Genomic DNA, 25,672 nt, shown 5'->3' with positions numbered 1-25,672 from the left:
GCTACCATTAATAGTGGCAGTATGTAGGCAGCTCTGAGGACACAGCCCCATCGACATCCACAGTCTCAGAGACTTCAATTTCATCAGTTCCTCATTTATCCCCTCCCTCAGCCAGAAGAACTCTGAATGACCTGCAGCATCTCTGCATCCTCACTGCTGCCCTGTTGTAAAGGTGGTGCCTAAAGAGAGGTCACAACACAAACTCTGGCAGAGGAACAGCTGACCAGGTGGTAGACACTGGAGATGCTACAGTGCTATTATGGTTTCTCCAATTAATTCTATAAAATGCTCAGCATTACACTGCTTAAGTGTATTAAACTAAAGGAACTGCTCCCTGCTGAAAAGTCCTGATAAATAATGTAACTTAGAATCATCAAATGGTCTTGGTTGGAAGGGACATTAAAGCTCATCTTGTTCCACCCTTAGAATTCCTTCCTAATATCTAATTTAAATCTGCCTCTTTCATTTTAAGGCCATTCCCCTTCATAGGCACAACTGAGGCATAATTGTTGGACCACCATCCCACAGAAAAGTGACAATTTTATTTTGCTGGTAAATGTTGCCATGCCTATTATTCCAAAAGCTGTGCAATTTAACTATGAGACCATATCAATTAGAGGTGGAGCACATCAACTCTGCCTTCTAACCACTGCAATAATCCACCCCAGGGGAGTTTTCTATACATTTAATAGTAGATTTACTCAATATCCTACAAATAGACACCACAAATTTCTGAAAAATGATGCTGTTCATCCTGTTTTACTGATGTTTCTTCTGTCACATGCCACAGAAATATTTTGACAAATACAAGAATATTTTAGAAAGATGAATAAAAGCAATGAACTACAAAATGGTCTTGTTTATGAGAACATCAACATATTATCCTCATTCTTTTGAATAAGAAAAAGCCACAGATCTGTCAGGTTAAGAAAATTATCTTCACATTGACAGGAAAATAGATGTAGACGATTGAAAATTTGAAATTTATTAGCATTTTATTTCCCCTATATTGAAAAATAAACCTCAGCACAGCAAAGTTCCTACAGAATAAAAAATCCTCGACAGCTATGAGAAGACAGGCAAAAAAGAGAAGACTGATGATACAGCTGCCTGCTGCCCCAAAAATGAGTGAGCACCTAAAATCCTTCATGATTTACTATGCACATAGCTGGGGCTCTGAGAGAGCATGGAGATATTACCTCCAGCCTGTCTCATTAATAGGTTAAATTTTGTTGTTAAAACTGTTTATGTGTTTCACCTCTTTCCACCCAGCTGAACAATGCCCTGTACAGAATTAGAAGTGCGCGGTTTCGAGTCTAGGACAACCCTTGACGAGCACTTTTAAACTTAACATGAACCTGGGTGCAACTTAAAAGAAGTCAGGGGATGAGGTGACAATAGAAAGGTTGTTATGGGAAGCACAGGAACAGCACTGCTGAGAGAGGATACAACCCCACCTTCCCACTTAAGAATCAAAAAGAACCATCAAAACTAACACGGGAAGAGCTGTGACAGCAACCACTTCACATCACATTCTGTGGGTAGGTGATACAAACCCCACACATGCAAAACACTAAAATACACAGGCAAGTTCAGTAAGATCAAACTTTTTTTTTCCACACTCTCCAAAGCCATTCTAACATTATTCTGAGCATTAGACCATTCATGGTAGAAGTGCTGATGATTATGGTTATATTTACATATATATATATAGTTTCTTCACTCCATCCTTTTGTACATGCTGATATTCAAAGGTAAAAATTGAGAGTAAGTGTTAGACTGAATGCCAGATTTCTGCACCTGGGTTTGATTCCTGACCATCACTGGTTGTACATGGAAAATCAACTTCACGTTTAATTGTCAGTGTATAGTCATATCAGTGACACTATCACTGAAATTATGGATATCTGATTTTAAGAAATAAAATCATTTACTGGCAGATCTTCAGGCATCAAAGAAATCAGAGTTTAACCAATACATTGATTAACATTTCCAGCATAGTAATTGTGTACATGAGCCTGTACTAAGATCTGCCTGAAGATTCCCAGATATCTCCTTATGCTGAACCTTCATTTAAAAATATTTCCAATATTCTCCTTTCCAGCAGCTTTGCTTACCCTTTAGATACTGCCCAGCCTCAGGTGACTTCAGCAGGGTCAGGACTGGTTTCCCCATGTTCCCATGTGCAATGATTCCTGATGTTTACTGGTACTTAATCTGTATTAAGTTTATACATTCAGAAATAAATAAAGTGCAGCTCCTCACCCCTCATATAGTGATCCAGACATATAAAAAGAATTGCAGTTATATTTATGGGTACACACTAAGTCTTGAAAACTAAAATAACTAATTGTTTCCAATAATTTCTTCTGGCACGCAGCTGTAACACTTTTTGCAATGCACTTTATTCATCTGCATTAATTCATCCTATTCAGAAGACCAGGATTTAAAAATAATATTTAAACAAGGTTGAGGATAACAACTAAAAGGTGCCCACAAGAGACATATTTAAATGCCTTCTAAATATATTTACCTAAGTCGATAGCAAAGTTTTATTTGGCAATTCTGCATTTTAAAGCTATTGTCTCAATTAGGCCAAAAAGGAGGATACTGCTTATGACTGCAAGTCTCTGCCTGCATTCATTTATTGTTCAGTTCACAGTCTCTGAATACAACACAATCCTCCAACGGAGTCAGCTTTCATAATTCAGCAGTACAAAGTCTGCAAACACATGTAACCTAGATCCATATTTCACAGTGACAGCATATGATAGCAGAATGTGAAGTATTAATGCTAGTGTCACTACAGTCCTACACTCTACTGCACTTTAAGAGAAAGCAGCTGCTGAGATGAAATGTGTGCCAACTGTCTGAAGACAGAAACATAAGAAACATTCCTTCTGTTACAAAGGGAGAGACACACACAAACAGACTTTCTTTTACACTCAACAAGCACAAAGTTTCTTACTTTCGCCTTTTACGTTTCTATTTCAGAACCGCTCGTGCGCTGCGGGAGAGCCGTGCCTGGGTGGGAGTCCCAGCCGGGCATGGAGCAGCTCCCCAGGCACAGCAGGGTTTGGGTGAGGGTGATGCATCAGTGCAGGGAACTGCTGGAATGGTGACACCAATCTCCAGATTCTCCAAAATCAGTTACAGAATCATGGAATCACTGAATCACGTAGGTTGGAAAAGCCCTCTACGATCATCGAGTCCAACCATTCCCACAGCAGTGCCAAAGCCACCCACGTCATCACACTGCTTTTAAATCCCTCCAGAGATGAGGATTCCACCACTGTCCTGGGCAGCCTGTGCCAGGGCTGGACAGCACTTATGGTGACGAAAATTTCCCTAATGCCCAACTTAGGTTGGCTACCCAAGCTGGAAACCTTTCCTGATACAACTTCATTTTGTTCTTTCTCATCCTGCCACTTACTACCTGAGGGAAGAGCCCAGCCCCTGCCTGGCCTCACCCTCCTGTCAGGGAATTGTAGAGTGTGATAAAGTCCCCCCTGAGCCTCCCTTCCTCCAGAAGCTCCCCCAGCCACTCCTCATATATCCAAGAAAACCCAATTCCCACCAAATTCTTGATGAGATGAAAACATCCAGAATGCTGGTTAGAGATGCTTCAGGACCTCCCAGGAATGTTACAGTGGCTTTTCAACAACCAAAGGAGTGAAACAGTCTCCTGCCTGCAAACATCTTTGTCCTAACCCATCCTTGCGTTGTGCACCTGCTGCTGAGAGATTTCTTAATTGGACTAAGGGACACGCTACAGAATTGTAAATTGGATTAATAAGGTGAATTTTTTTAATCTACTCTCTACAGAGAGAGCAGTAGAGAACCTGCTCTTCTTGATTTGTGTCTAGTCCTGGAGCAACACCACCAAATGATCTCCCATATAGTGTATCACCACCTTTTACACCCAGCGCTACAACAGGAGTGTGACATAATCTGAAATGTTCGGCCGTAATTCACTTAAAAACTACTACAACCTCATTGACCTCCTTATCAAACAATTTATTGTGCATTTACAGACTGGACAATGAAATAGAGGAGGTAAGGTATTAATGGTGACACTATTTGGCAAGCTCATAGCACAGTTCATTCAAAAGGCAATTTTAAAATTGAATGAAGAGGTTTGACTAGGCAATAAAAACAGCCACAATGCCAGTGAACAGTACTTAGGAGGAAAGCCTCTAATTATCCTATTTATAAATCAACAGCAATTTTACTGATGACTTCTTCTCAAACTTGATTAAAATAACTTCAAAAAATTAAAAAATAATCAGATCATATTTATTTTATTAAATTACGATTTTAAAGCGTTATTGATTCCCTTCATAAATGAAAATGATAAAAACTTGGGGACAAGAATGAGACAACATTTTTTAAGAGAAACATTTGTAGAACACTCTGCAACATAATTATAGTGCTGCCCTTGGGGAAGGGGATTTTATTTTATAATGAGAATGTTTACACTGTTATGGGGTTCAATCTATCTGGGAGGGAAGGTTAAACTTCTTTCCATTAAAGACAGGCTTATAATGAAAAGCTCTGAAAGGAGAATGGAGTCTAATATAGTAGATGTAATGGCCTATTAAATGATTCACACACACAAAATGAATCAAATTCATTGTATCTTACTGCTCTTTTATGACAAAATTGTTGAAAAAATAAAACTATTGTCAAGATAATTGCATATTACATATACTGTATTACTGTAACTACTATTCTTATTGGGTGACCCAGAGTCTACATTTTAGGGGCATTAATAGGACATTACATTTTAAATACTTTATAGTATTGGAATGTTGCACAGAAATCCCACTTTCACTCTGAAGGCAAAAATCAATTCAGACTTAAAGTCATGCTGCAATTCTGCATCATTCTTTTTCAATTAAGTTTTTGCATACATTCTTTATGATGTCATTTCTGCATTCCTGCAACAGATGTTTGTTTATATCCCAATTTACCCAAATGCTGCCATACAAGTCCCTGAACGTAACCTCTACAACCAGCTTGTGTTTCCAAATCACAGTACAAGAAATGTTTCCTTAAAGTTGTCCCATCTCTGATCATCACACAGTAATGGACACTGTTATACAGGAGCTTGAATGTATCAAAAATACATTAAGAAATTAAATAAAAGTCATGGTATACCTCTAAAAAAATATATGTAAGCAGGTCAAAAAGTAGGAAACATTTGGGATTTGTATGAAGGATTAAAAATTTTACATGAGATATATAATATAATATTTTGGCCTATTACTAAGAGTGCTGCAATAATAATGACTGTTCATTAAGGAGCTGGTCTTGCAAACACACAGATTGAGAAAATCTACCTAACTGCAGTCAGTCACCCACAGAACTGTCCCTATGTGCTCAAGCACACATATTAAATATCAGAAACCTTGGTTTATTATCTTTTTTGCTAATAAATGCTTCTAAAATACTAGCTGCATTATTTTCACAAGATGGAAAGTACCAGGATGTACTTGATATTATCATTATGCAAGTGAAAGCACAAATAATACAGGAATGAGAATATTTTGGGCACTTTTACCCAGTAAATATAAACACAGTCAGCAGGGTCAGAGTGATTGCTGTTCCAGATTAATGGATAAAACTTGGGATACTTTGCAGGGATTCCAAGACCTTTAAAATACCTCAGAATCTCAAATAATTTCAACTGAGTTGAATAAAAAGTAAGCCAGAAATTCTAAAGTCACCTGATGGCATTTAGATTTCTTATGGGAGGACAACCTTGCAGAAGTAGGTCCTTATATTTTAATGAATAAATTACTTAGTTAAGCAGGTTCACATCCTTTTCTGAGCCTTTTCCAATATTCCAATATTAAGAATATTTCAACATGTTTGTTATTATTTTTGATATAAGGGGTAAGTCTAATTGCTTCTATCCAGCTTCACCTGCTGAGTGGGGGTGAAAAGTCCAACAATTCTTATCTACAACTGGCTATGGAAACTGGCACATTTTAAACACTTCCTAGGCTAACTAAACTCCACGGTTTTCTAAAATATAACTTAAAGCCAGTCTAAAATTTGAACCTATTTCACATCATAAGACTATTTCTTAAAGCTTTTAACATAAAAAAATTTAGGCAAGAAAATATGTAATTCAAAAATATTTTAATTACAGAAAGGCAGGTGAAGATTTTGAGTTTTGTGTTCCTATCACTAGAATTCAAAGTAACATAAATAATCCAGATTTTACAATCTGAAGTGAGATTATTTCTCCTATAGTACATGTTCTCCTCCAGAAGTCCCAGTTCCTAAGCACCAGTCAAATGCTATTATAAACATAATTGCAATAAAGCAAATTAATCATTCACATATCAATAGCATAAGAATGTAGGAAATTAAACCAGAATATTTTCAGAAAGAAAAGTGGTGGAATGAATAGAAATTGAGAAACCTAATCCAGTGGCAGGTGTACCTGCCCATGTCAGGGGGATGAGATGAGATGATCTTTTAAGTGCCTTTCAACCCAAACCATCCTGTGATTCTATTAACTCACACTTCTTATAAAAGTAAGATACCTTGAGGAGAACAAAGTTCTGTCCCTGAACAAGACTCTTTGCTATTAAAATTAACAAAGTAACCGCATATATGTGATACATAAAGAGATGGAGAAATAACCAATGTAGAAGGTGGCAAAACATGAATAAAAAGTGGCACAGGTTGTTGAGGCCAAAATTCAGTTTTTTCCGTAGGTTCAGTTGGGACTGGAGTGGGAAATCTGAAAGGCAGCTCAATAGATACAGAATATGAAATAGAGAAATCAGCCCATTAAATAACTGGACTCCTAATTTACCATGGAGGAGCCACTCCAGGACAAGTTTTTGATTAATGTTAATGATTGATTTGGTGGTTAATGATAGACAAGGTAGATTGGCTTGACAAGATGCTCTGGATAGTTTCACACTGCAAGACTACAGGCCTCAGCTACTCTTGCTGGAGTGAAATAATGCCAATAACACACATTATCCAGCAGATACTTTTCAACTGAGGAATTCAGGACTGTGTATGTGGGATGAACATTCATTCAATAACCTCTAGCAGAGAAGGTCCTTCAAATCAGCCACTTATTTTTTTTTTTCCTTCTCCTCATGTCTGCTTCCAGAACCTTCCTTCTCTCTTTATTACAACTACATTACCCCAACTTCAGGCATCCCTATTACTGCACTGGAATAATGCTGACACACCAAACTTGTTTATTGGTTGCTCACTGCTATTCAGGAGGATGAGCTGCACATCCTCCCAAGTCATCATGTTTGAGTATCTCCACTTACCCAACAACTGCTCTGTGGATACTTTGATCTTCTACATGAACAGGAATATCATTCCAATTCAAAAATGGTTAAAAGAGAGAAAAATAAATACCAGAGCTTGGATCGCTGAAGACACTCTGAACTGCTCAACTCAAATTTCATATATCCAAATAAAGCATCTTCATTATTGTGAGGCATCCTCCTAGTTAGCATTCAGTTTAGGAATTCCAAGTTAACAAACGCTCTCCATTTTTTCCTCCAGGAAAATCTATTTGTTTTCTTTATAGTAGGTCTTTTAAAAGGGAGTCATAACTGATGGCTTACAACATGTTTCTACCTTTTCAATCTGAATTTCATAAGAATAAAATAAACCACAAATGAAAGTGCTTGTACCAGCCACGTTGAACCTTTCTTCTTCTATTAGCATATCAGTCTGCAATCATAACTAGATCAATAGCAAAGATATCTGCTTAAAAGAGCACCATGCTTTCTTTTGTCAGAAATTCATTACTTTTTATTAGGGTCATTGCTTGAAAACTTCAAAACACCATATGGACCTAATTGTGGTTTATTTTGGCAAAAAGGAAGACACTGTAGAACAATTGAGGCATTACATTCTACAATTCCATTACTTTCATCCCTCTCCGTTTTATTACTGTGTCATTAAAGGCAACTTGAGTGAGAGAAGAATTATAGTGTCATGTGTATGGGCTAGTAGATTAATAACAAAACACACTCAAGTTTAAAGGTATCTAACAGCTGTTTTCATTATTTTGTGTAAATACGCTTGAAGCATATCTATCTGATTAGTGGATAGAGTGCTCTTCTCTGTCACATGCCATGGGCACTGCTATGTGCAAGTAATCAAAGTGCTCAGAAAATGAGTTTACATTGTTCACTGCTGAAATACACAAATGTCAGAAAGTGACTGCGCATCAAAGCTTAGGCAAATCAGCTGCTGCAAACAAACAGACTCCAATGCACATCACAGCTTTAAACATTCCTCTGCAGCACAATGACTGAACAGGACTTACTGCCAGCCCAAATGAAGTGATGCTCGCAGAATAATAAGTCGCCAACATATAGATGTGCTGACAAGTCCAGCACTGGGTACCACTGAAAAGAGCTCAGCTCTTCCAGACACAGAGATACACTGGTTTACTATCATAAAAATGTCCTGATATCGGGCAACTTTATGGATCTCACACAAGGTCTCACTAGAAACAAAAAAAAGGAGAATTTTTACCTTTTAATATTTCTAAATATTTTTTTAGATTTTTCATTGTGACTCGATTACCAGGAGTCCTGTCAGCAGATCCCTCTATTTATTGGCAGCAAAAAGACAACAGTTTAGGCACTCAAAAAGGGTCAAATTCTCTCTTTTCCATATATAGTCACATAATTCAAGATGGGTAATTCAAACTCAGATGGCAGATAACACAAGTGAACTCCGAATCCAAAAGACGTGTGATGAAGTTTGAGGAAGGATAGATAAAATTTCAGTCACTGAAAGGAATTACTGAATAAAAAGCTCTTCTTTCTGTCCTCTGTTTGCTTCTAGCATGGATTGAGGCACTCTTAGTATTAAAACTGCTCTACACAAGGATGAAAGGGAAAGAGCCCTGAAGACTCATCAAATTAAGAAAGTTAAAATAAACTCATTCTGACTCCAATGAGCTCAATGGAATAATTTTATCCAAATGCTTCAGTGAGCAAAAGTAAACTGAGGCAAAACAGAGAAGGCTGCTTGGAGAGCCACAAAACTCAAACATTTTGCCTGAAGATGGCTTTTACAGAGGCACATCTCACCTAATGCTTTCCCAAATACCTGTGGTTGTCAACCTTTTGGCACCACTTCTACTTGTCTTCTGAAGGACACCTAGGCTTCCAAAAAACAACAACATCCATGAACTGGTTGACATCTCATCCCATGAAGAGCTCCAGACCAGGCTGGACGGGGCTTGAAGCAACCTGGTCTAGCAGAAGATGTCCCTGCCCATGGCAGGGGGGTGGAACCAGATGGTCTTTAAGGCCTCTTTCAACCCAAACCATTCCAGTATTTTATGTTTCTAAGAGTGATGCCTCAAAAGTTCCCTTGTTGCAAAGGCAAAGGAGGGACAAAAAGCGCTGGCCATGATGTGGTTTTCTTCAAAAGCACTGAAATGTCCACATGAACCCAGTACAGTCAGACAAAAACATTCCCCTCACTTTTATTCCCGTCCCACAATGGTCATTATGAATCTGACTAATAAAAATTCAGCCCATCCCAAATGCAGTCAGAGGTTGGACAGACGAGCTGGACGTACCCTGCAGGACGCTGCTCATTTATGAAACGTCATTAGTGATTTACAAGATAAACACTATGCAGAACACAGAACAGGCTGGGCTGTTGTGTCTTGTATTGATGCTGGAAACTCAGGATCTCCTTCATGGACCAGTTCAGATCTCAAGACTGAAGTCACCAAGTGACCAACTCATTGTCCATCTTTGTTCAACTTCATTTTGGGGATATCATCACAGCAAACATCTGCAGCTGCCTAGAACTACTCATATATTGTTTAACCAACCATTCTACGAATTTATCAAACTTGCATTTCAATAGTGTTTCAACAGTCATTTCACAATTAAATGTGTGTCTGGAAAATAAAAATCAAACCAATCAACCACCCTCCACACCCATTTTTTCACTTCCAGTCTCAGTCATTTAATAATGACCAATTTATACCTAGTGGATGTTGCAAGGATTATCCTGAAACTTAAATAATTCCTCCTCTTTCATGGCATTTATCCTCTGACTGTATTTATAAAGATTAACATATATCCCCTTCTCAACCTTTATTTTGCTAGGACAAGTGAACCATACTCTTTTAATCTGCTCTCATAATACAGATTCTCCTAATCATCCTAGCAGCAATTCTCTACACCTGTTTCACAGTTTAAATTAATCTGTCTTGAGCATGGGTGACCAGAACAACATACTTTTTTTTTTTTCAGTGCTTTACACAGACACATCAATCTGTACATTTAAAATATCTTTTCTGTGGTGTATGAGATTCAAATACACTTCTTTAAAAAAAAAGAAAACTAGAACAGCTGCACTGGTACAAGTGCAGATATTTAGCATGTCAGCACATTTGTGGCAATACCTGCACAGCCACATAGACTGATCCACCTTTTAGCACATCAAAGTGACCAAGGGAAGGAAGATCTGCTTGTTTCTCTCTTTAACACCTGTGAGAACCATCAGCTACAGATGGAAAATGCTTAAGAGTTCAAAGGAGAACATGGCTGTGAATAGCTTGGGGGTTTTTTTGAGCAGCAAAGTCATAGAACTGAAGATGTAATCTTGTTGCAGAGCATTCATGATGACTATTCTGCCACAGGGAGGGGAACATACCTAAAACCAAATCCATCCTGAAAAAATTAAATCTGAGCCTCTTCAACTGCTGCAGAACCAGCAGTAAGAGACCTGTGGCTTCCAGTCAAAAAGAGCTGATAAGGAAGCAAGGGTGGAAACAGGAGCATTCTGGTGGTGAGACATCACACACCACTAAGAGATAATCTAAAGTCTCTTCCAGCCCAAGCCTTTCCATGATTCTATGGATTCATTACTCCATGGCTGGTTGGGCACTACTGAAAATAGAAAGAATGAGATCTGATGATGGGTTCCAGGGTTGTGTGGGGGCAAGAAATACACACAGCAGGTCATGGATGGACAAAGTCCAGCTTTCTGCAATCCTGACCTGAGCACTATTTAGGTGTCATCTTAAAGGAAAATGGCACCATTTTATGAGGAATCCACTCTAAAATTTACCACAGACTGCCTGATTCAACTTAATTCCTAATTCCTTCTTCATGGCAGTTGTTACTGCCTGTAACATTGTTTGAAAAACAGACTGAACATAATGTTTTATAATATCCAAAACTATTCTGCAGCAGATAAGTATTTCTCAACAAAAAATGTCCCACTACTAAAAAAGGTAATCCAATCCCAAGAGCTTCCCACTGCCAGAGGGCACGGTTAGGTGGGATATTGGGAAGGAATTCCTGGCTGTGAGGGTGGGGAGGCCCTGGCACAGGTGCCCAGAGAAGCTGTGGCTGCCCCTGGATCCCTGGAAGTGTCCAAGGCCAGGCTGGATGGGGCTTGGTGCAACCTGGGATAGTGGAAGGTGTCCCTGCCCATGGCAGAGGGTGGAATGGGATGAGCTTTAAGGCTCCTTCCAGCCCAAACCATTCTAAGATAAGAGGGTGGAAAAACAGCCCTGGACTTGGACCTCCCCCAGTTCTTCCACAAAACATCCCTACGACTTGGTGTTTGTAAGCACAGAACTGATGAAGCCTCATTACCATTTAGAGACACATCTTTTCCATAGTAAAACAGAACAACCTCCTACCTTAAAAGCACTTCTGGCACATTTACATTGGGATTTTCATATTTTTAAATGTATGCTATCTGAATTATTTAAAGGGAAGAAGAGGAGGATTATTTCATCTGGGAGTCACAACTGAGCAGGGGAAATGTCCAAAATATAAAATATTAAGTATTTGCAAATGCAAAAAAAAATAATAATAACAAGGAAAAAAACAACAAACAAACCTAACTAGATTAAAACATTCCTTGCACAACAAAGAAATTATCTGTAATTTGGCAAAATTAAAAATCATTTAACTTCATTCCACTTGGTTATGTATAAATAAAACATCTGCATTAAGTCGTTCTTACACATTACATAAAGGTCATCTCCATAGGACTGGAGAGCTGAGCTTCAACTTTCCTCTTCAATATGTGATTTTATGTATTCCATCATGCAATTTTATTCTTATTCTCTATTCTCTAAAACTCCTATAGAACATCTTCATATCTTCCCCACTGACACTTCCATCTGACAGTACCTCTGACTGTATCAGAAATGGGTTGTCTGCAATCTTGCACACAACTGTGCTTGAAGCAGATCCAACATGCATAAAGTTTCAGTCTCACATTTAATAACAATTTGCAAGGCAATCTATTCCACCACTCTTTTAAAAGGTGCTGCTTGCTTGGGTTTTGGTTGGTTTAATTTGTTTCTCCCCAAACTAATACTGCATTCAAGATGAAATGTGATTTTTTCTAAAGGTACTGCCATTCCCCTATAACTGGGAACAGAGGTTCTTTAGGCCTTTCAAAGCTAATTTCTGACATTTTGTATTCTTAGTGAAGAATCTCTAAAAACTCAGATTTCCCTCCCTATTCTTTATATTTTCTGCAATTTTTAGCACATGACCTGTTTTCTTTTATATTATATTGTAAGTATCCAGAATATTTAAACAATAAGGTTCTGTCATTGCTCATGACAATGACAGCAACTAGCAAACATGACTGCCTCCCTCTCTGTTACAATCCTGTAAGCATGAAATCCTTTTAAAGGGGGAAAAAAAAATCCACCTTCACTTCCATGTAATATTCATGAATTTCATAATAAAAAAATATGAAATTGTTCAAACGTTGAAGGGCAGTATTTTGAAATGCAAAATCCAGCAGGGACAGCCTTGTGTATAAAAACCATCTTTCACACATGCAAATGATTTAAGTTCCTATAGACTGAAAGAGACCTGGACACAGCCAGACCACTCAGAGTTAGTTTTGTAGCACCTTTTTCTACCTCTGTTAACATTGCATTTGCACCAAAAGCCCTCAGTCGTCCCTGAGTGCAGTAAAATCAGGCTATTTAGTACTTTGCAGGATCCCACCATTAAGCAACAGCCTTTTTCCATTTTGAATAAAAGAAAAAAAAAACTTAACAAAAACTCACAGCTTTATTTTAAGTCTGCTGTGACAATTTTAACCAATTAAACTTAAATTTCACTTACGACAACAATTTGACGCAAACTCTGAAAGTATTTCATGTCTCAACCATCCTGAACAGGAATATTTAACCCAACCCCAGCACTCAGGAGAAAGACTGCTGTGAAAGGAGAAGAAAGAGAAAGAGAATTGAGGTAGGAAGGTGCAGAAATCCCCAAAAAGGACTTGCATTTATGATGCTTTAAAAAGGTAACATAAATTCATATTAAATAGATCAAAACTTTTACTGGTGTGGAAACTAAAGCAAAAACAACTTATTTTTTAAAATCAGAGTAAGTACAGTTGCATGAATGTATTCCAGATGGAATCCCAGAAGACTGAGGAGCACCATCCATACCAGTTGCTGATGAAGGTGTCATTTTCATCCCTTCTCCCATGACATTCTTCAGCTCCAAATACCCACATTTGTTAAAGCAAGGTAGGCTATTCTCTTCCCAAGTTGCAGAGAAATTATTATGCATGGAAGTGCATAATAATCCAGTCCAGTCGTGACTCTAGCACTGACTTCCCACATGAATATGCACGAATCAATTAAACCTCTGAATGCATCAATTTCTTCCCTGAGTAGTAATGATAATAATAATAATAATAGCTGCCCATTGTATAGGGCACTGCATGCAATATTTTTAATGCCTGCTAATGAAATGTGCTATTAATTATTAGGATGTGGTTTGTTTTTTGAAAGCCAAGCACCAGCACATCTCAACTGTGTATTCAAAGTGACACAACTTGAATATTTCTGTAAAACTGCCTATGGGAAAGTATTATGGAAAATCCTCCTTAAAAAGCAAATGGTATTTAAATCAGTATGAGAACTTGCAGCTCTTACCAGCTCTGCTGCAGAGAAATTTGCAGCTAAGGGGTTAATCAGATTAGATGGGAGTGGTTATAGGCTCAGTGCCACAGGTTTTGCCCTTTGTGGCTTCTCACATCCCAGACTTGGAAAATATGAGCTGTGATACTGAGAAAGGTAAGAAGCCAGCACAGCCCCATAGTGATAAATGAGTTTGCATCATCTGTCATTAGAACTTCCTGCCAACAGGGTCATTCCCTATTAAATTACCACTTGTCAATGTTTAAAATACTGATTGATAAATGACTGTGCCAAAACTGATAACACGACAGCTTTTATTTTCTAATATTCTTGGTTACCACATTCTGCTACTTCAAGATACAGATATAGTAGGGTTTTTTCCAAGTACTTTAGTGAAAGACAATTTAATCTAATACAAAACTAACAGGTACTGTATAACGATTGGTCCTGATATACATTACATACTATTCTTCTTGCCAAAATAAACCTGCTGGTGATTTAGTGATATGGGTAGATCCAAGTTTCACATTTCATCAAATGCTAGTAATCTGTTTTATCAATATAAACTGCATTTTAATGAAAAAATTCTTTTCTTCAGTACACTTCACTTTTAATTCCCCAGAGTATGATAATTCGTTCACGCTGTAGAACAAGAATGTTTTACAAGACCTTAACTCTCCAGAGAAATTTCTCTGTAAATACAAAAAAGCAAGTTTTATGGGAATGTGTTGTATGCAACATGAGCAGTACCCAACATAATAAAAAAGTGGGTTGCACAGAGAATTCTGCTTAAGCATCCTTGTGAGCTATTGTGAGCCTAAATGGTTATTATGATAGCATTTAGAGGAATACCTATACGACAGATAAAAGAGAGTCAGTAAAACTATTTTTGTCCCTGAATAGATAAAAAGAAATTACTTTTTAGCAAGTTTTGCAGAATAAATACATCCCAGCAGACTCTTCAGCCAGGCCTTTCTTTAGGAGAGCATTCTTGTTCTGATGCTGCTGGAGTGATCTGGGGATAAATATTTTGGGGGTAAAATTGGCATGTTCTGCCTGGAAGACAAAGCTGGGGTATTCAACAGCTCTTCCATGATCCAGAAGGAGAACAGAAACTCCTACATCACCCAAGACAGCACAGGATGAGTGTGTGGTGGAAGCATCATCTGAGAAAATGCCACTGAAAATGAAGGTGCTCTTCATTGAACCACCTAAGCCCTCACTACAGGTGCAGCTACCTCAGCACTAATCCTAGAGGGGCACGAGGAACCACCCCACTGCCAACTGCTCCACAATGGAAAGACTCCATTTGATGCCCCTTTTGAGCCCACACTGCACTTTCCTCCCAGCAGGGGTTGTGCCCCAGATCCTGAGATCATCCCTTGTGCTCACTGTCTAACTCTCAGCCTGCCAGCACCAATCCTCAAATCCTGCTTGCGGCAGGTGAGGAGGAATGACATTCTGGGGAGCAATTTCCATCACCCAGCTCTTCAGCAGCAAGCCCCAAGGTAGGAGCAGTCTATTGGCACTTTCTAATTATGCTAATGACCCATAAACCATGGTGGCAGCAAAGCTGTGCCACTGGAGAGGGCACCACAGAGATGCCCAAGCCACCACCAAAGGCAGTAGGTACCCCCAGTACCAGAGTCACTGTCATTAGCACTCCACCTAAGATAATATATGCTATTTCACTGGAAGGCTAATTAGCCAAAAACTGCTCTTCTAAGCTATCTATGGCTTCCCACATGCAGGACAGTTCACTACAGCTCACATGGGTACCACTGCTGAGCATCTTTCCCTGCAATGCAGACACATCCCCAGTGCCCAGCCATAGCTTTGGGCTCCTGCAAATTCAAGTCTCTCCTTGCTCATTGACATCTGCATTTTTCCAGTTAAGTTCAGCCCTGCAAACCTGATACAAGTGATGCAATTAATTTTTTTTTTTTTTTACTTCCCCAAAACAGGCACCTCCACATGTGTTTCAGCACAAGAGATACTGTCAGTGTCTTTTAAAAAACTTCTGCTTTACTCAGGAACTCATTTGACTGGCCCTAAAATACTCTCTGAATTGGCAAATTCTGCTTCTCTCAAACTATAACTAAAAAATATAAGCCCAAATGGTTGAGAATGTCCTGTTAACTGTACTAAGTTATAAAAGCAAATGAAGAAACAAGTCTAAAATCTTTAATTCTACTTCAAAATGTGTAATGAAGATACTACAGGATACTCACAAACAAGTTCCATTTAAAAAAAAAAAAAATCTTTATTTTCTGCTATAATCCTCATACTCATGTTTTTTTAATATTATTCCACCTCAGTCCAACGTGAATTTGGAGCTCTTAGGAATGTTACTTCATTCTTGCTTATAAAAACATCTTCCTTTCCTACCACAGTGTGATAACAATAAAGATATACTACAATCAGAGGAACAGTAATAATAACCAGAATCTAAATTAAAATTTTCATTGGAATGAATTCCAAGGAGTACCTAATCTGACCCTGCTTTGCAAACTGCCACTGACAATGTGGGCACAGATGGGATGAGAGAATTCATATAAAATTATAGAACCATGGAATGGTTTGGGCTGGAAGCCACAGGCAGAGACACCTTCCACTAGACCAGGATAACAGTCCTGTGGATATCCAAATACCAACAAAGACCTTGCAGAAGTTTTCCAAAGGGCTCTGCTGGCATGTAGAGAAGTACCAAAGACAACATCAGCCAAAAGGGAAATTCTTCCTTGACCATCATTTTACAGTGCAAAAGTGGAAAAATATTGTATCAAAAGAGACTCTATTGATCGTACAGTGAAAACAAAATTGGATTTTATTTATGTTACAATAGAAAATACACTAAAATTAAGTCAATGGCCAGGTAAGTGTGAATTACAATGTATTTAATCATGTGCTATAAACCCCCAGTCTGATACACAGCACACAGGTCAGATCAGCCACTGCTCTCCATCCTTTGCAATACCAGTGCACTGTGAAGGGACAGCCTGAACTCAGAGGGCTTTTCTGTCTCCAAGCTTACAAATACTCTGATATTTATTCCTACACCTATACTTTACCAGAACGTACAAAGGGCAGAATTCAACCCAGAAATCATATGGGCTGGCTAAATATGGAGCAGCCTTGGCACCACAGGATGTAATATGGAAGCCAGTCATTGTCAGAAGCAGAAAACAGGAGGATTAGGTCAGTAAATATCTTATTCTGTCAAATCCTCAAATCCTTTCATCTCTTCTCATTGCCAGATAAGGACCACAGTCTGCTGGGTTTGCTCTGGGAACACCAACATGGATCCTAATGACAAATATTTATTAAAAAAAAAGATTCTTTATAAAAAAGCATCAACAACTTCCCCTCAGAAGTAGAAAAGCAGCAGTTAGAGGCCCATTTGAAATATTTAAATACACATTACATATTATAGGGGTGCCTCTCAGAGTATCCACAAGTGTTTCCTAGGATACCCTTCATCATTATACCTCCCCTCTTAAGTGATCATTTACTATGCTGCTTGTGCTGTTTGTGTCCATCACCTACAGTAATTACATTAAAAGGTAGATATTTTACAGGATTAACTCTTGTGACATGATCCTTCATTACACTGGTTTTGATCAAGGCTCAGATATATTTTATTTTGCCCTACAACTGCAATATTAATCTAAAATAATCTTAAAAAGCTCCCCATCACACGTATGAGGATGATTTTTCAGATCACCTCTCTCTCCCCAATCCAAATGTAGATTATGTTTCAGACACAAACACACCCTGAGACATTCACACGCAAAATAAAAGAGGTCAAAATAAAAAATAATAAACCCACCCTGGTTATTTTGCCTTCAGAATTTTTAAATATTTTCCCAACATCTCAGCAAAATTATGCATTTTAAAAAGACTGCAGGCATTGAAATGATTGTCAGTCATGCAAATAATCACTTACTTACACTGTATGAGTTTGGTTTGGATAAAGCAAATTACCATTTGAAAATAACTTGAAAAACACTCTGGGCTAAGAGATTGCTTTATAAATTTTAGCTTGGCCACAATTTTTCTTAACCTTTTTCTCCTCAATCTCCATTCAGTCACTATACTAATACAATCTAAATTAAAAAACCAGCTTTGAATTGCCACAGGTGCATTCAGCTTTATGTAAAACATGTAAAGAAATAGCAAATATTGGCTGCAGCTGAAGGTCAAAGCCCAAGGAACTTCAGAGTCAGGCAGAAGCAGCCCTTTCTTCAGGTTTTTTTTTCCTGTCTTGACATTGGACTTTGTCTAAACACCTCAGATCTTACATCTAGAATTAGCTGTTGTATAAAATATATATTAGATAAAATAGAGCTGAAATTAATCTTTGTTTCTAATCACTCTGCTGTGAGTTTTACTATGACACAATTGCTTATGAACATCTTAATTTTGCCCATCACTGTTGCAAAGAGGTTTCTGGTATCATTTCAAGTGCAGTGGCCACAATAAAAACGGGAAAGGTGTCCTGCCTTGTGAGATGGGATTTAGTATGAGAGCAGGACTTTAAAAGAGCACACAGTGAGATGTGAGATCTTCCTACTGCACCAGTTTGGGTAGCAGGCTAATGATTTTACCCACCTAATCACCTCCTGCTTTGGACAAACAAGCCCTGTGAGTATGATGACTTCAGCCTAATTTGTCAGATCCTGTCTGACCCTATCTGCCAGGGCTGACAAGTCCAAAAGAGCTGATGTAATATACGAGACAGGGTTATCATAACTTCATCTCCAAAACCAGGTCTGGGCCACATGATTCCTAAGGTATGCCAAAACCCCGAGAGCCTCTCTGGAACTGGCTGCACGTCAAATATGCTGAGCACCCACAACATTCCCTGCACTCAAAAGCTCTGGACTCTAAGGGGGAATAGTAGATCCTCAAAGATATACAGGTACTGAACTATGCTGCCATCCAGGACAGCCAAGTCCCTAAGAAACACTGGATGATTTTAATCCACTTGTCAAAAATAGACGTTTAAAGACTTTAGAGATTGATTTCTAAATGATTTGCAGAAGTATTTTAGGATACAAAGTCTTCCAAGACACTGAAACTCAAACCCTGCAGTTTGAGTACATCAGAGAGTGCACAACCTCAGCTCCTGCACTAAAAAATTCTCTACCTCAAACTACCACACGTGTATTTAGCCTTTGAAATAACTAAGTACAGGCTGGTCAGGGACAAAGATCTCAACTGTGGCCAGAACTTATTAGCAGATCAAAAGGCAGGCTCTTGCAAAGTCACTGCAGTGCTTCCCATCCTTATTTCAGCAGAAAAATGTACCCAGCATGGTGTTGGGTTTAAGAGTATAATCAAATTGCAGAATCACACTCTATTTAGTGCCAGTCCCACTGAAGCAAAGTTCCTGTTCAGTGGGAGGAGAGTCCCTTATAACAGGAAAAACAATTGCACCAGGTTTAATCAAAAGTGAAAAGGATCCTGTGAATGTTCCCTTTGAGCCACATAACCCACTGCTAATTTCAGGATGGGCTCTGAAACAAGGGCAATAAAAAATGTCCTTCAGAGTAAGCGAGGAGGAGCGAAGAGCAACTCCTGCTGCAGCAAATGCCAACATCTGCAAGCCTGCTCCCTGCCACAGGAATGCTTCTGCCTACCTGGAAAGCCATAAAAAGAGGTAGGGGAGGGAGGAGAGGATAAAATAGCTCCTTGGCTGCAGGCTTATCACTTTCACTGGTCTCCAGCATTTCTGTCTCCTCCTTGACCTCCCCTGAAAAAATACGCACAGAGCCCAGGAGCAGGCAACTCTTGGAAGGCTGGAACAAGTGGGAAATCACTCAAACAAGTGGGAAATCACTCAAACAAGTGGGAAATCACTCATCCTGAAAGATGCAAGTTTGCACGACAGGCACAGAGGACAGGCTCGGCTGCCTCAATAGCCTCTGATTATTGAAATACATTTATCAATTATGGGATTTTGCATATTATCAAACTCATTCATTAACAATGCTTTAGCTGATTAGTTAGAACGTCACCATAAATACAGAGTTTTGACAGGCTGGAGGCAATTTATGACGTGGAAAATGTACTGACCTGCTCACATCAGGAAACCTGACTGGAAAATAAAGAACTTGGCACTTCGGTCTGATTATTTTTTCCAAATCCTTAGGTCTGTGGTCAGGAATCAGCTTCATAAATTTTCCAATGGATTTAAGAAAGGATTCCATATTAAAAGCAGAGTTGAACACCACAACATCAGCAACCAAACTGTAAAAAGCGGTGAAGATGAATGAACATATTGCTGCCACAAAAGGGACAGAATTATTCTACAGGCAAAGGAAATAGGACATATATTCTCATAAACAAGTAAAAGGTACAAGTGGATGCTAATTAAAACCAGCCTTTTCATATGAATTAGGAGTAGCTTACCTTAATCAGAAATGTCATTTCTCTCTATTCACCCTTTGAAAACATGTTTAACCTTTTTTAACTAATAATAAATTACTATTATTAATCTAAAGGAGCACATCCTATTCTAGTTGTGGAGTTTTATTCATAAAATGGTAAATATAGTGTTACTATCATCATCTCTCAGAAGCATTCTAAACTGATAAGGCCTGCTGTAATCTGACTTTTGCAGAAAGTTAGAATAAAAATAAAAATTCCTCAGAAATCTTTTTTATTGAAGGACAACTTACCCCTTTGGTTAACCTACCTTCAACTGACCATGTGTGTCAGGCAGCAGGACACTAAAGAAATTGAATGTTATTTTAACCTATGTAGATGTAATCCTGATTAAGAGTATATCCATTATATATAAAAATAAAATACAATATCCCTCCCCACAAAAAGGTTTGAAAAAATTGGCATATAAATTTAACATTTTATTTCTATTGCTGTGTTTTAAAATTGGCCAGATCAGTAATATTAAGATATAATTCAATGATAATGTAGGTATTATTTCTCCACTTAGAGTCAGTCTGGAGGAAATAAGCAGCTATGAAAAACCTGAAGTATCTGGAAGTTTATCCTGGCAGTGCTGCCACAATCTGAGCTACACCAACACACACAGCACTAACTGAGGTAAGAAATGCTTTATGGCCAGCTGGTTTTCTCAATACGTTATATATTGTAATACAGACCTACAGGTCAGAAGATACATTGAGGACATGTGTTCATAAGTCACAGGGCTGGTGAAAAGTACATTTGAGGTGAGAGGCTGTCATTCATCCTCTCTGCATCTTTCTGCTGTCTGGTCAAGAAAGAGAACTGACACTGCTCACCAAAGCAGCAGGAGTCAGCAGGAAAAGCAAAGAAACCCTAACATTAGAGAGAAATAATCCTTTTCAAGCTGGCTGCAGGAGCTGAAATGCTTTCTGGCATCTTACCCTCTTCCCCACCTATGGTTTTTATCCTGTTGGAAGCCTCAGCTTTGTACAGAAATCATCTTTTCTGCACTGATTTACAGAAGACATGAGGCAGGAACCTGACACGTTTCTTTACTGCTCTCTGACACACAGGAAAGGCTCCAACAACATCCTCTCACCTTCTCTTGTTTGTGAAGTCTTATCTGCCCTAACTCCTTCCTGCAGGCTCTGGAAATCAGGAGTAAATTAGAAAGATTATCTCCTTACAAACATCAGAATTTTGATTTTTTAATGATCCAAAGCACCAACCTGCTTGGTTCAAAATGCTCTAATTTTAATAGTCTCCAAAACCTCTGTGTAAAAGTGGAAAGGTACATTTTCCCCATTTCCAACATATTTGGAAGATGTCACCTCCTTGCAGATGACCACTGGAATGTGAAGAATAATACAGAGGACATGGCTTCTATCTTCTGTCAAATTGGGGTTTCAGCAGAACAGAAATGGGAGATGAATATTATGCAACTACACAAAGATGATACTGGAGGCTGAAGGGAACAGAACTGAGCATCTATTGCCCCATCCTTGCAAGTGTTCAAAACCAGGTTGGATGGGCTTGGAGAAACATGGTCTAGTGAAAGGTGTCTGTGCCCATGGCATGGGGCTGGAACTAGATGGGTTTGAGAGTCCCTTCCAACCCAAACCATTCCATGATTCTATGATCTGTAAAAATCATCTTTATTTATCTATTAGAAGAAGATACTTAAAATGCATATTTTGAGAATAAATGTTCTTCAGTTTACAACAGATGTATGAAAAATAACTGCCACGAAAAAGCAAAATATATATACAAAAAAATATTCCTTTCCCAGTGCCAGAGAACATTTCTTTTTGTTAGAACATCTGAAAATGGCTGCTACTGTTTTCAAAAGATCTTTCACTTCACTTTCCCATCTTTACAGCTCAGTAAGTGAAACATGTTGCAAACACTGTGGCAGAGGCAGCTGCAGAATGGCCAGAGCACACACAGATCATTAATTGAGAAATTTCAGCATAACTGCCTTCGATTATAAAGATGCTAAAGCTTAACTTGCACCTTAAAAGGCTCAAGCCCTATTCTTAATAATTCTTCCACCAAGAGAGAGGTGAGAAACATCATGGAAATGAATTTATTTCAGTTTAAAACAAGTGAGTTTTGCTGTTTCACTTAGGTCTGCACAGTGCCTAACCACAAAGCTTTTCAGTGGTGCTGTTATTAACTTCTTTCATTAACTCAGATTCGAGAAATACATTTGTTTTTAGCAACAATAAAGGACTGCAGCCTTTAAAATGTCTGGGTATTTTAGCACTGCACAATTTCTGAATACTAGATGAAAGAAATATAAGGATTTATCTGGTATGTTTACTGCCCTCTCTTCACAGGAAAAGTGCTGCAGTACATTTTAATTTCTGTTTATTTCCCTAAAACCCTCACCATAATTTCAGCTGGATGCAGTAAAAGCTATGGCCAAGCACGAGCTGAGTAGCTGCAGCTTTGTGAAGCATCCATGAAACAAAGCACCACTTTCAGCCAAGGCACAGGTCAGAAATCCCACCAACAACGAGCACACCATGGCAGCATTGGAGGACTTTATACAATAAATTGAGATGATTTTTTTAGAACAAAGTGGTTCAGCCACACTGATTTTATCAAGCTCTCCTCAGAACTCTGCTGGTACTTCAGTTTGCTACAGGGTCATCGTTTATAGAATCACAGAATAGCCTGGGTTGGGAGGGACCTAAAAGCCCATCCCATTCCATCCTCTGCCATGGGACATCTTCCACTATCCCAGGGTGATCCAAGTCCCATCCAACCCGGCCTTGGACACTTCCAGGGATCCAGGGGCAGCCACAGCTTCTCTGGGCAACCTGTGCCAGGGCCTCACCACCCTAATAGGGATGAGTTTTCTCCTAATATCCAATCTAAACCTACTCTCTTTCAGTCTGAAGTCAATCCTCCATTTCCTGTCACCACATGATTTTGTGAAACATTAATACAGAACAATTAATTTTTTTAAAAAATCAATACAGAATAAAAATAGAAAACTAATTAATACCAAGAGAAAATATATGGAGAAGGATTCCTCAGGGTTACAGTGCTGTAGACAGAAGAACACCTTAAATAACAAGGAGCAGTGTGAGCCACACCTACCATGAAAGAATCTGGTTGTATCCATACTGAAAATCCCTTTCCTGGCATTTCTGGACAGGATATGCCAATTGGTTCTCATGGAAGTAGAGGACCTTTTTCAATTTGCCAAGGTCAGGGCGGAGGGCGGCGAGTTCAGCCAGGTTAAGCACCGAGCTTGCAAAGAGGATCCTGGAAAACAAGGAGAGCAGTGTTTACTGCTGGCGAGCGTGCTCGCAGGGGTCACCCCTTCCCCTGCTCCCCACTCCCGCCCCCCCCTAGAAAAACATAACCCCTATAGGGACACATCAATAGCTAAGCCTTAATACCATGTAGCAGCATTCGAAGTTTTGATCTCTTAAAAAGCAGCTGCTAAGAACCCAACTAGAAAAGCACCGAATCTCATTGGTCTTCCCGGCTCGGTTACAGAGAGATGCAAAATAAAAAAAAAGCTGGACGGATTTTATTGAAAAAGGCAAGAAAAGCTGTATCTGAAGGACAAATGGAACAAAGATAAGGCTGACTAGGGAATACTTTGCTTGCCAGTTTCATTACACTTTACTTCTTTATGCAACCAACTACTGAAATTCAATATATGAGCAGGAATGGCACATGTTCATGTTATGACATAAACCTTTTTGATTTATGCAGTGCACTTATCTAGTATGGTCTGCTTTTCTTTTTTTTTTCCTTCACACTTTTTCTGTTTTATTTTCACATTTTTATTAGGTATTCTCTATAATGAAATGTTTCTACCCTTGCACCCCAGTCCTGCCGCTGCACTCCTGCTATTCCACAGCCCACAACACTGCACACATCCTTCAATTAGATAAAGCAGGCACAAACAACACTAACAAGCTGCTATCTTAGCCTCGTGTAACTTCCCAGGCTATCAGAAAGTGAATGTATTTAAATGTGTAATATGAAATCCTGACCCTACTGTAACCAGTGGCAGATTTCCCTCCATTTCACCAAAAGCATGTGAACATCTCCTGGCCCCTGGCTAGCACTGCTTCCAAGCAAAGTGAATCCTGAACATGCAGAGAGCTGCAGAGCCTCAGACATTTGTGCCCTATATTTCTTATCACAGGGGATTAAAAAAAATAAAAAAAAACTGAGAACAGGTATCTATTGGACATAGAACATTAAGTTTAAAAACTACTTTTCAACACAGTCTGTTTCTGAATTGGATTTTTTTTTCCTATCCATCATTTTAGTAATTCAGATTCAGAACTGATTTATGCAATGTTTTATTCTTTTAAAATATTTTTTCAAAGTTTTTTTCCTACTGTTATTCCCATTCTTTCTATTTTTGCATTAATTTTGTGTTCAAGATTACTGCCAAACTGACATCCCTAATGTGATAAACTTCTGATTCTGACTGCCACCCTCAAAACTCATATGAACTTCCCCAAACATCCATCTAGATCATATATATTATATCATATCTCTGCTAACTTGCACCCTTCTTAGATAACCTGTATCTACAGAACAAGCACTTCCTAGGGCATTGATCCTGTATCCATCTTCATCAACCTGGGTCAATGCTGATCTGAAAGGCTTACGAAAGTAAGAGATGACTGTTATTGCCTTGTTCATCAAATATTTGATGGTTCTAAAGGGCCTGTCACACAGAATGCCAATTAAGATACGAGCTCAGGTTTATTATGAGCCATACTAGGAGGAAAAAATAGTTTTAGGTAAGTCATTACTTATTTGTCACTGTGAGTAATGACCCCTGGACCTCAGAATGACCTGGGTGCCAGGCTCAAAGCAGAGCAGGAAAAGCTTCCTAGGGGCAATGTGAAATCCCTGCTCAGCACCAGAGCGACAAAGAAAAATGCAAACTGGAGAAAACATACCCCAAAACCTGCAAAAATGAGAAGAAATGATTGCTTGGAAAAAATTTGGCTATTTGGCTATTGACAGGACAAGGGGGAAAGGCTTCATACGCAAACAGGATGGCTTGACATTAGATAAAGGAAGAAATTCCTCCCTGTGAGGGTAGGCAGGCCTGGCACAGGTTTCCCAGAGAAGCTGTGGCTGCCCCTGGATCCTGAAAGCGTTCAAGACCAGGCTGGATGGGGCTTGGAGCAACCTGGGATAGTGGAAGGTGTCCCTGTCCATGGCAAGGGAGTGGAACAAGATGAGCTTTAAGGTCATTTCCACCCCAAACCATTCCAGGACTCCACTTCTGGATTGCATTAT

General features: G+C 38.9%; 1 protein-coding gene across 10 annotated transcripts in view; it reads right to left on the bottom strand.

Moving 5' to 3' along the window:
- Positions 1–25,672, bottom strand: part of QTMAN (queuosine-tRNA mannosyltransferase) — a 181,983-nt gene that overhangs the window by 74,425 nt on the left and 81,886 nt on the right. For all 10 annotated transcript variants that reach the window (XM_014249646.2, XM_088059051.1, XM_014249645.2 and 7 more), the window contains 2 exons: positions 23,489–23,656; positions 20,027–20,200 (listed from right to left, as the gene is read on the bottom strand). In XM_014249646.2, coding sequence (XP_014105121.2) covers positions 20,027–20,200; positions 23,489–23,656 — 342 coding nt within the window. The remainder of the gene's footprint in view (positions 1–20,026; positions 20,201–23,488; positions 23,657–25,672) is intronic.

This window comes from Pseudopodoces humilis, chromosome 8 (genome assembly GCF_049639895.1).
Source record: "Pseudopodoces humilis isolate 2021_Gansu_Grassland_sample_001 chromosome 8, ASM4963989v1, whole genome shotgun sequence".
Taxonomy (NCBI): Eukaryota; Metazoa; Chordata; class Aves; order Passeriformes; family Paridae; genus Pseudopodoces; species Pseudopodoces humilis.
The sequence above is the reverse complement of the archived record's forward strand: the minus strand, read 5'-3'. Positions and strand labels throughout refer to the sequence as shown.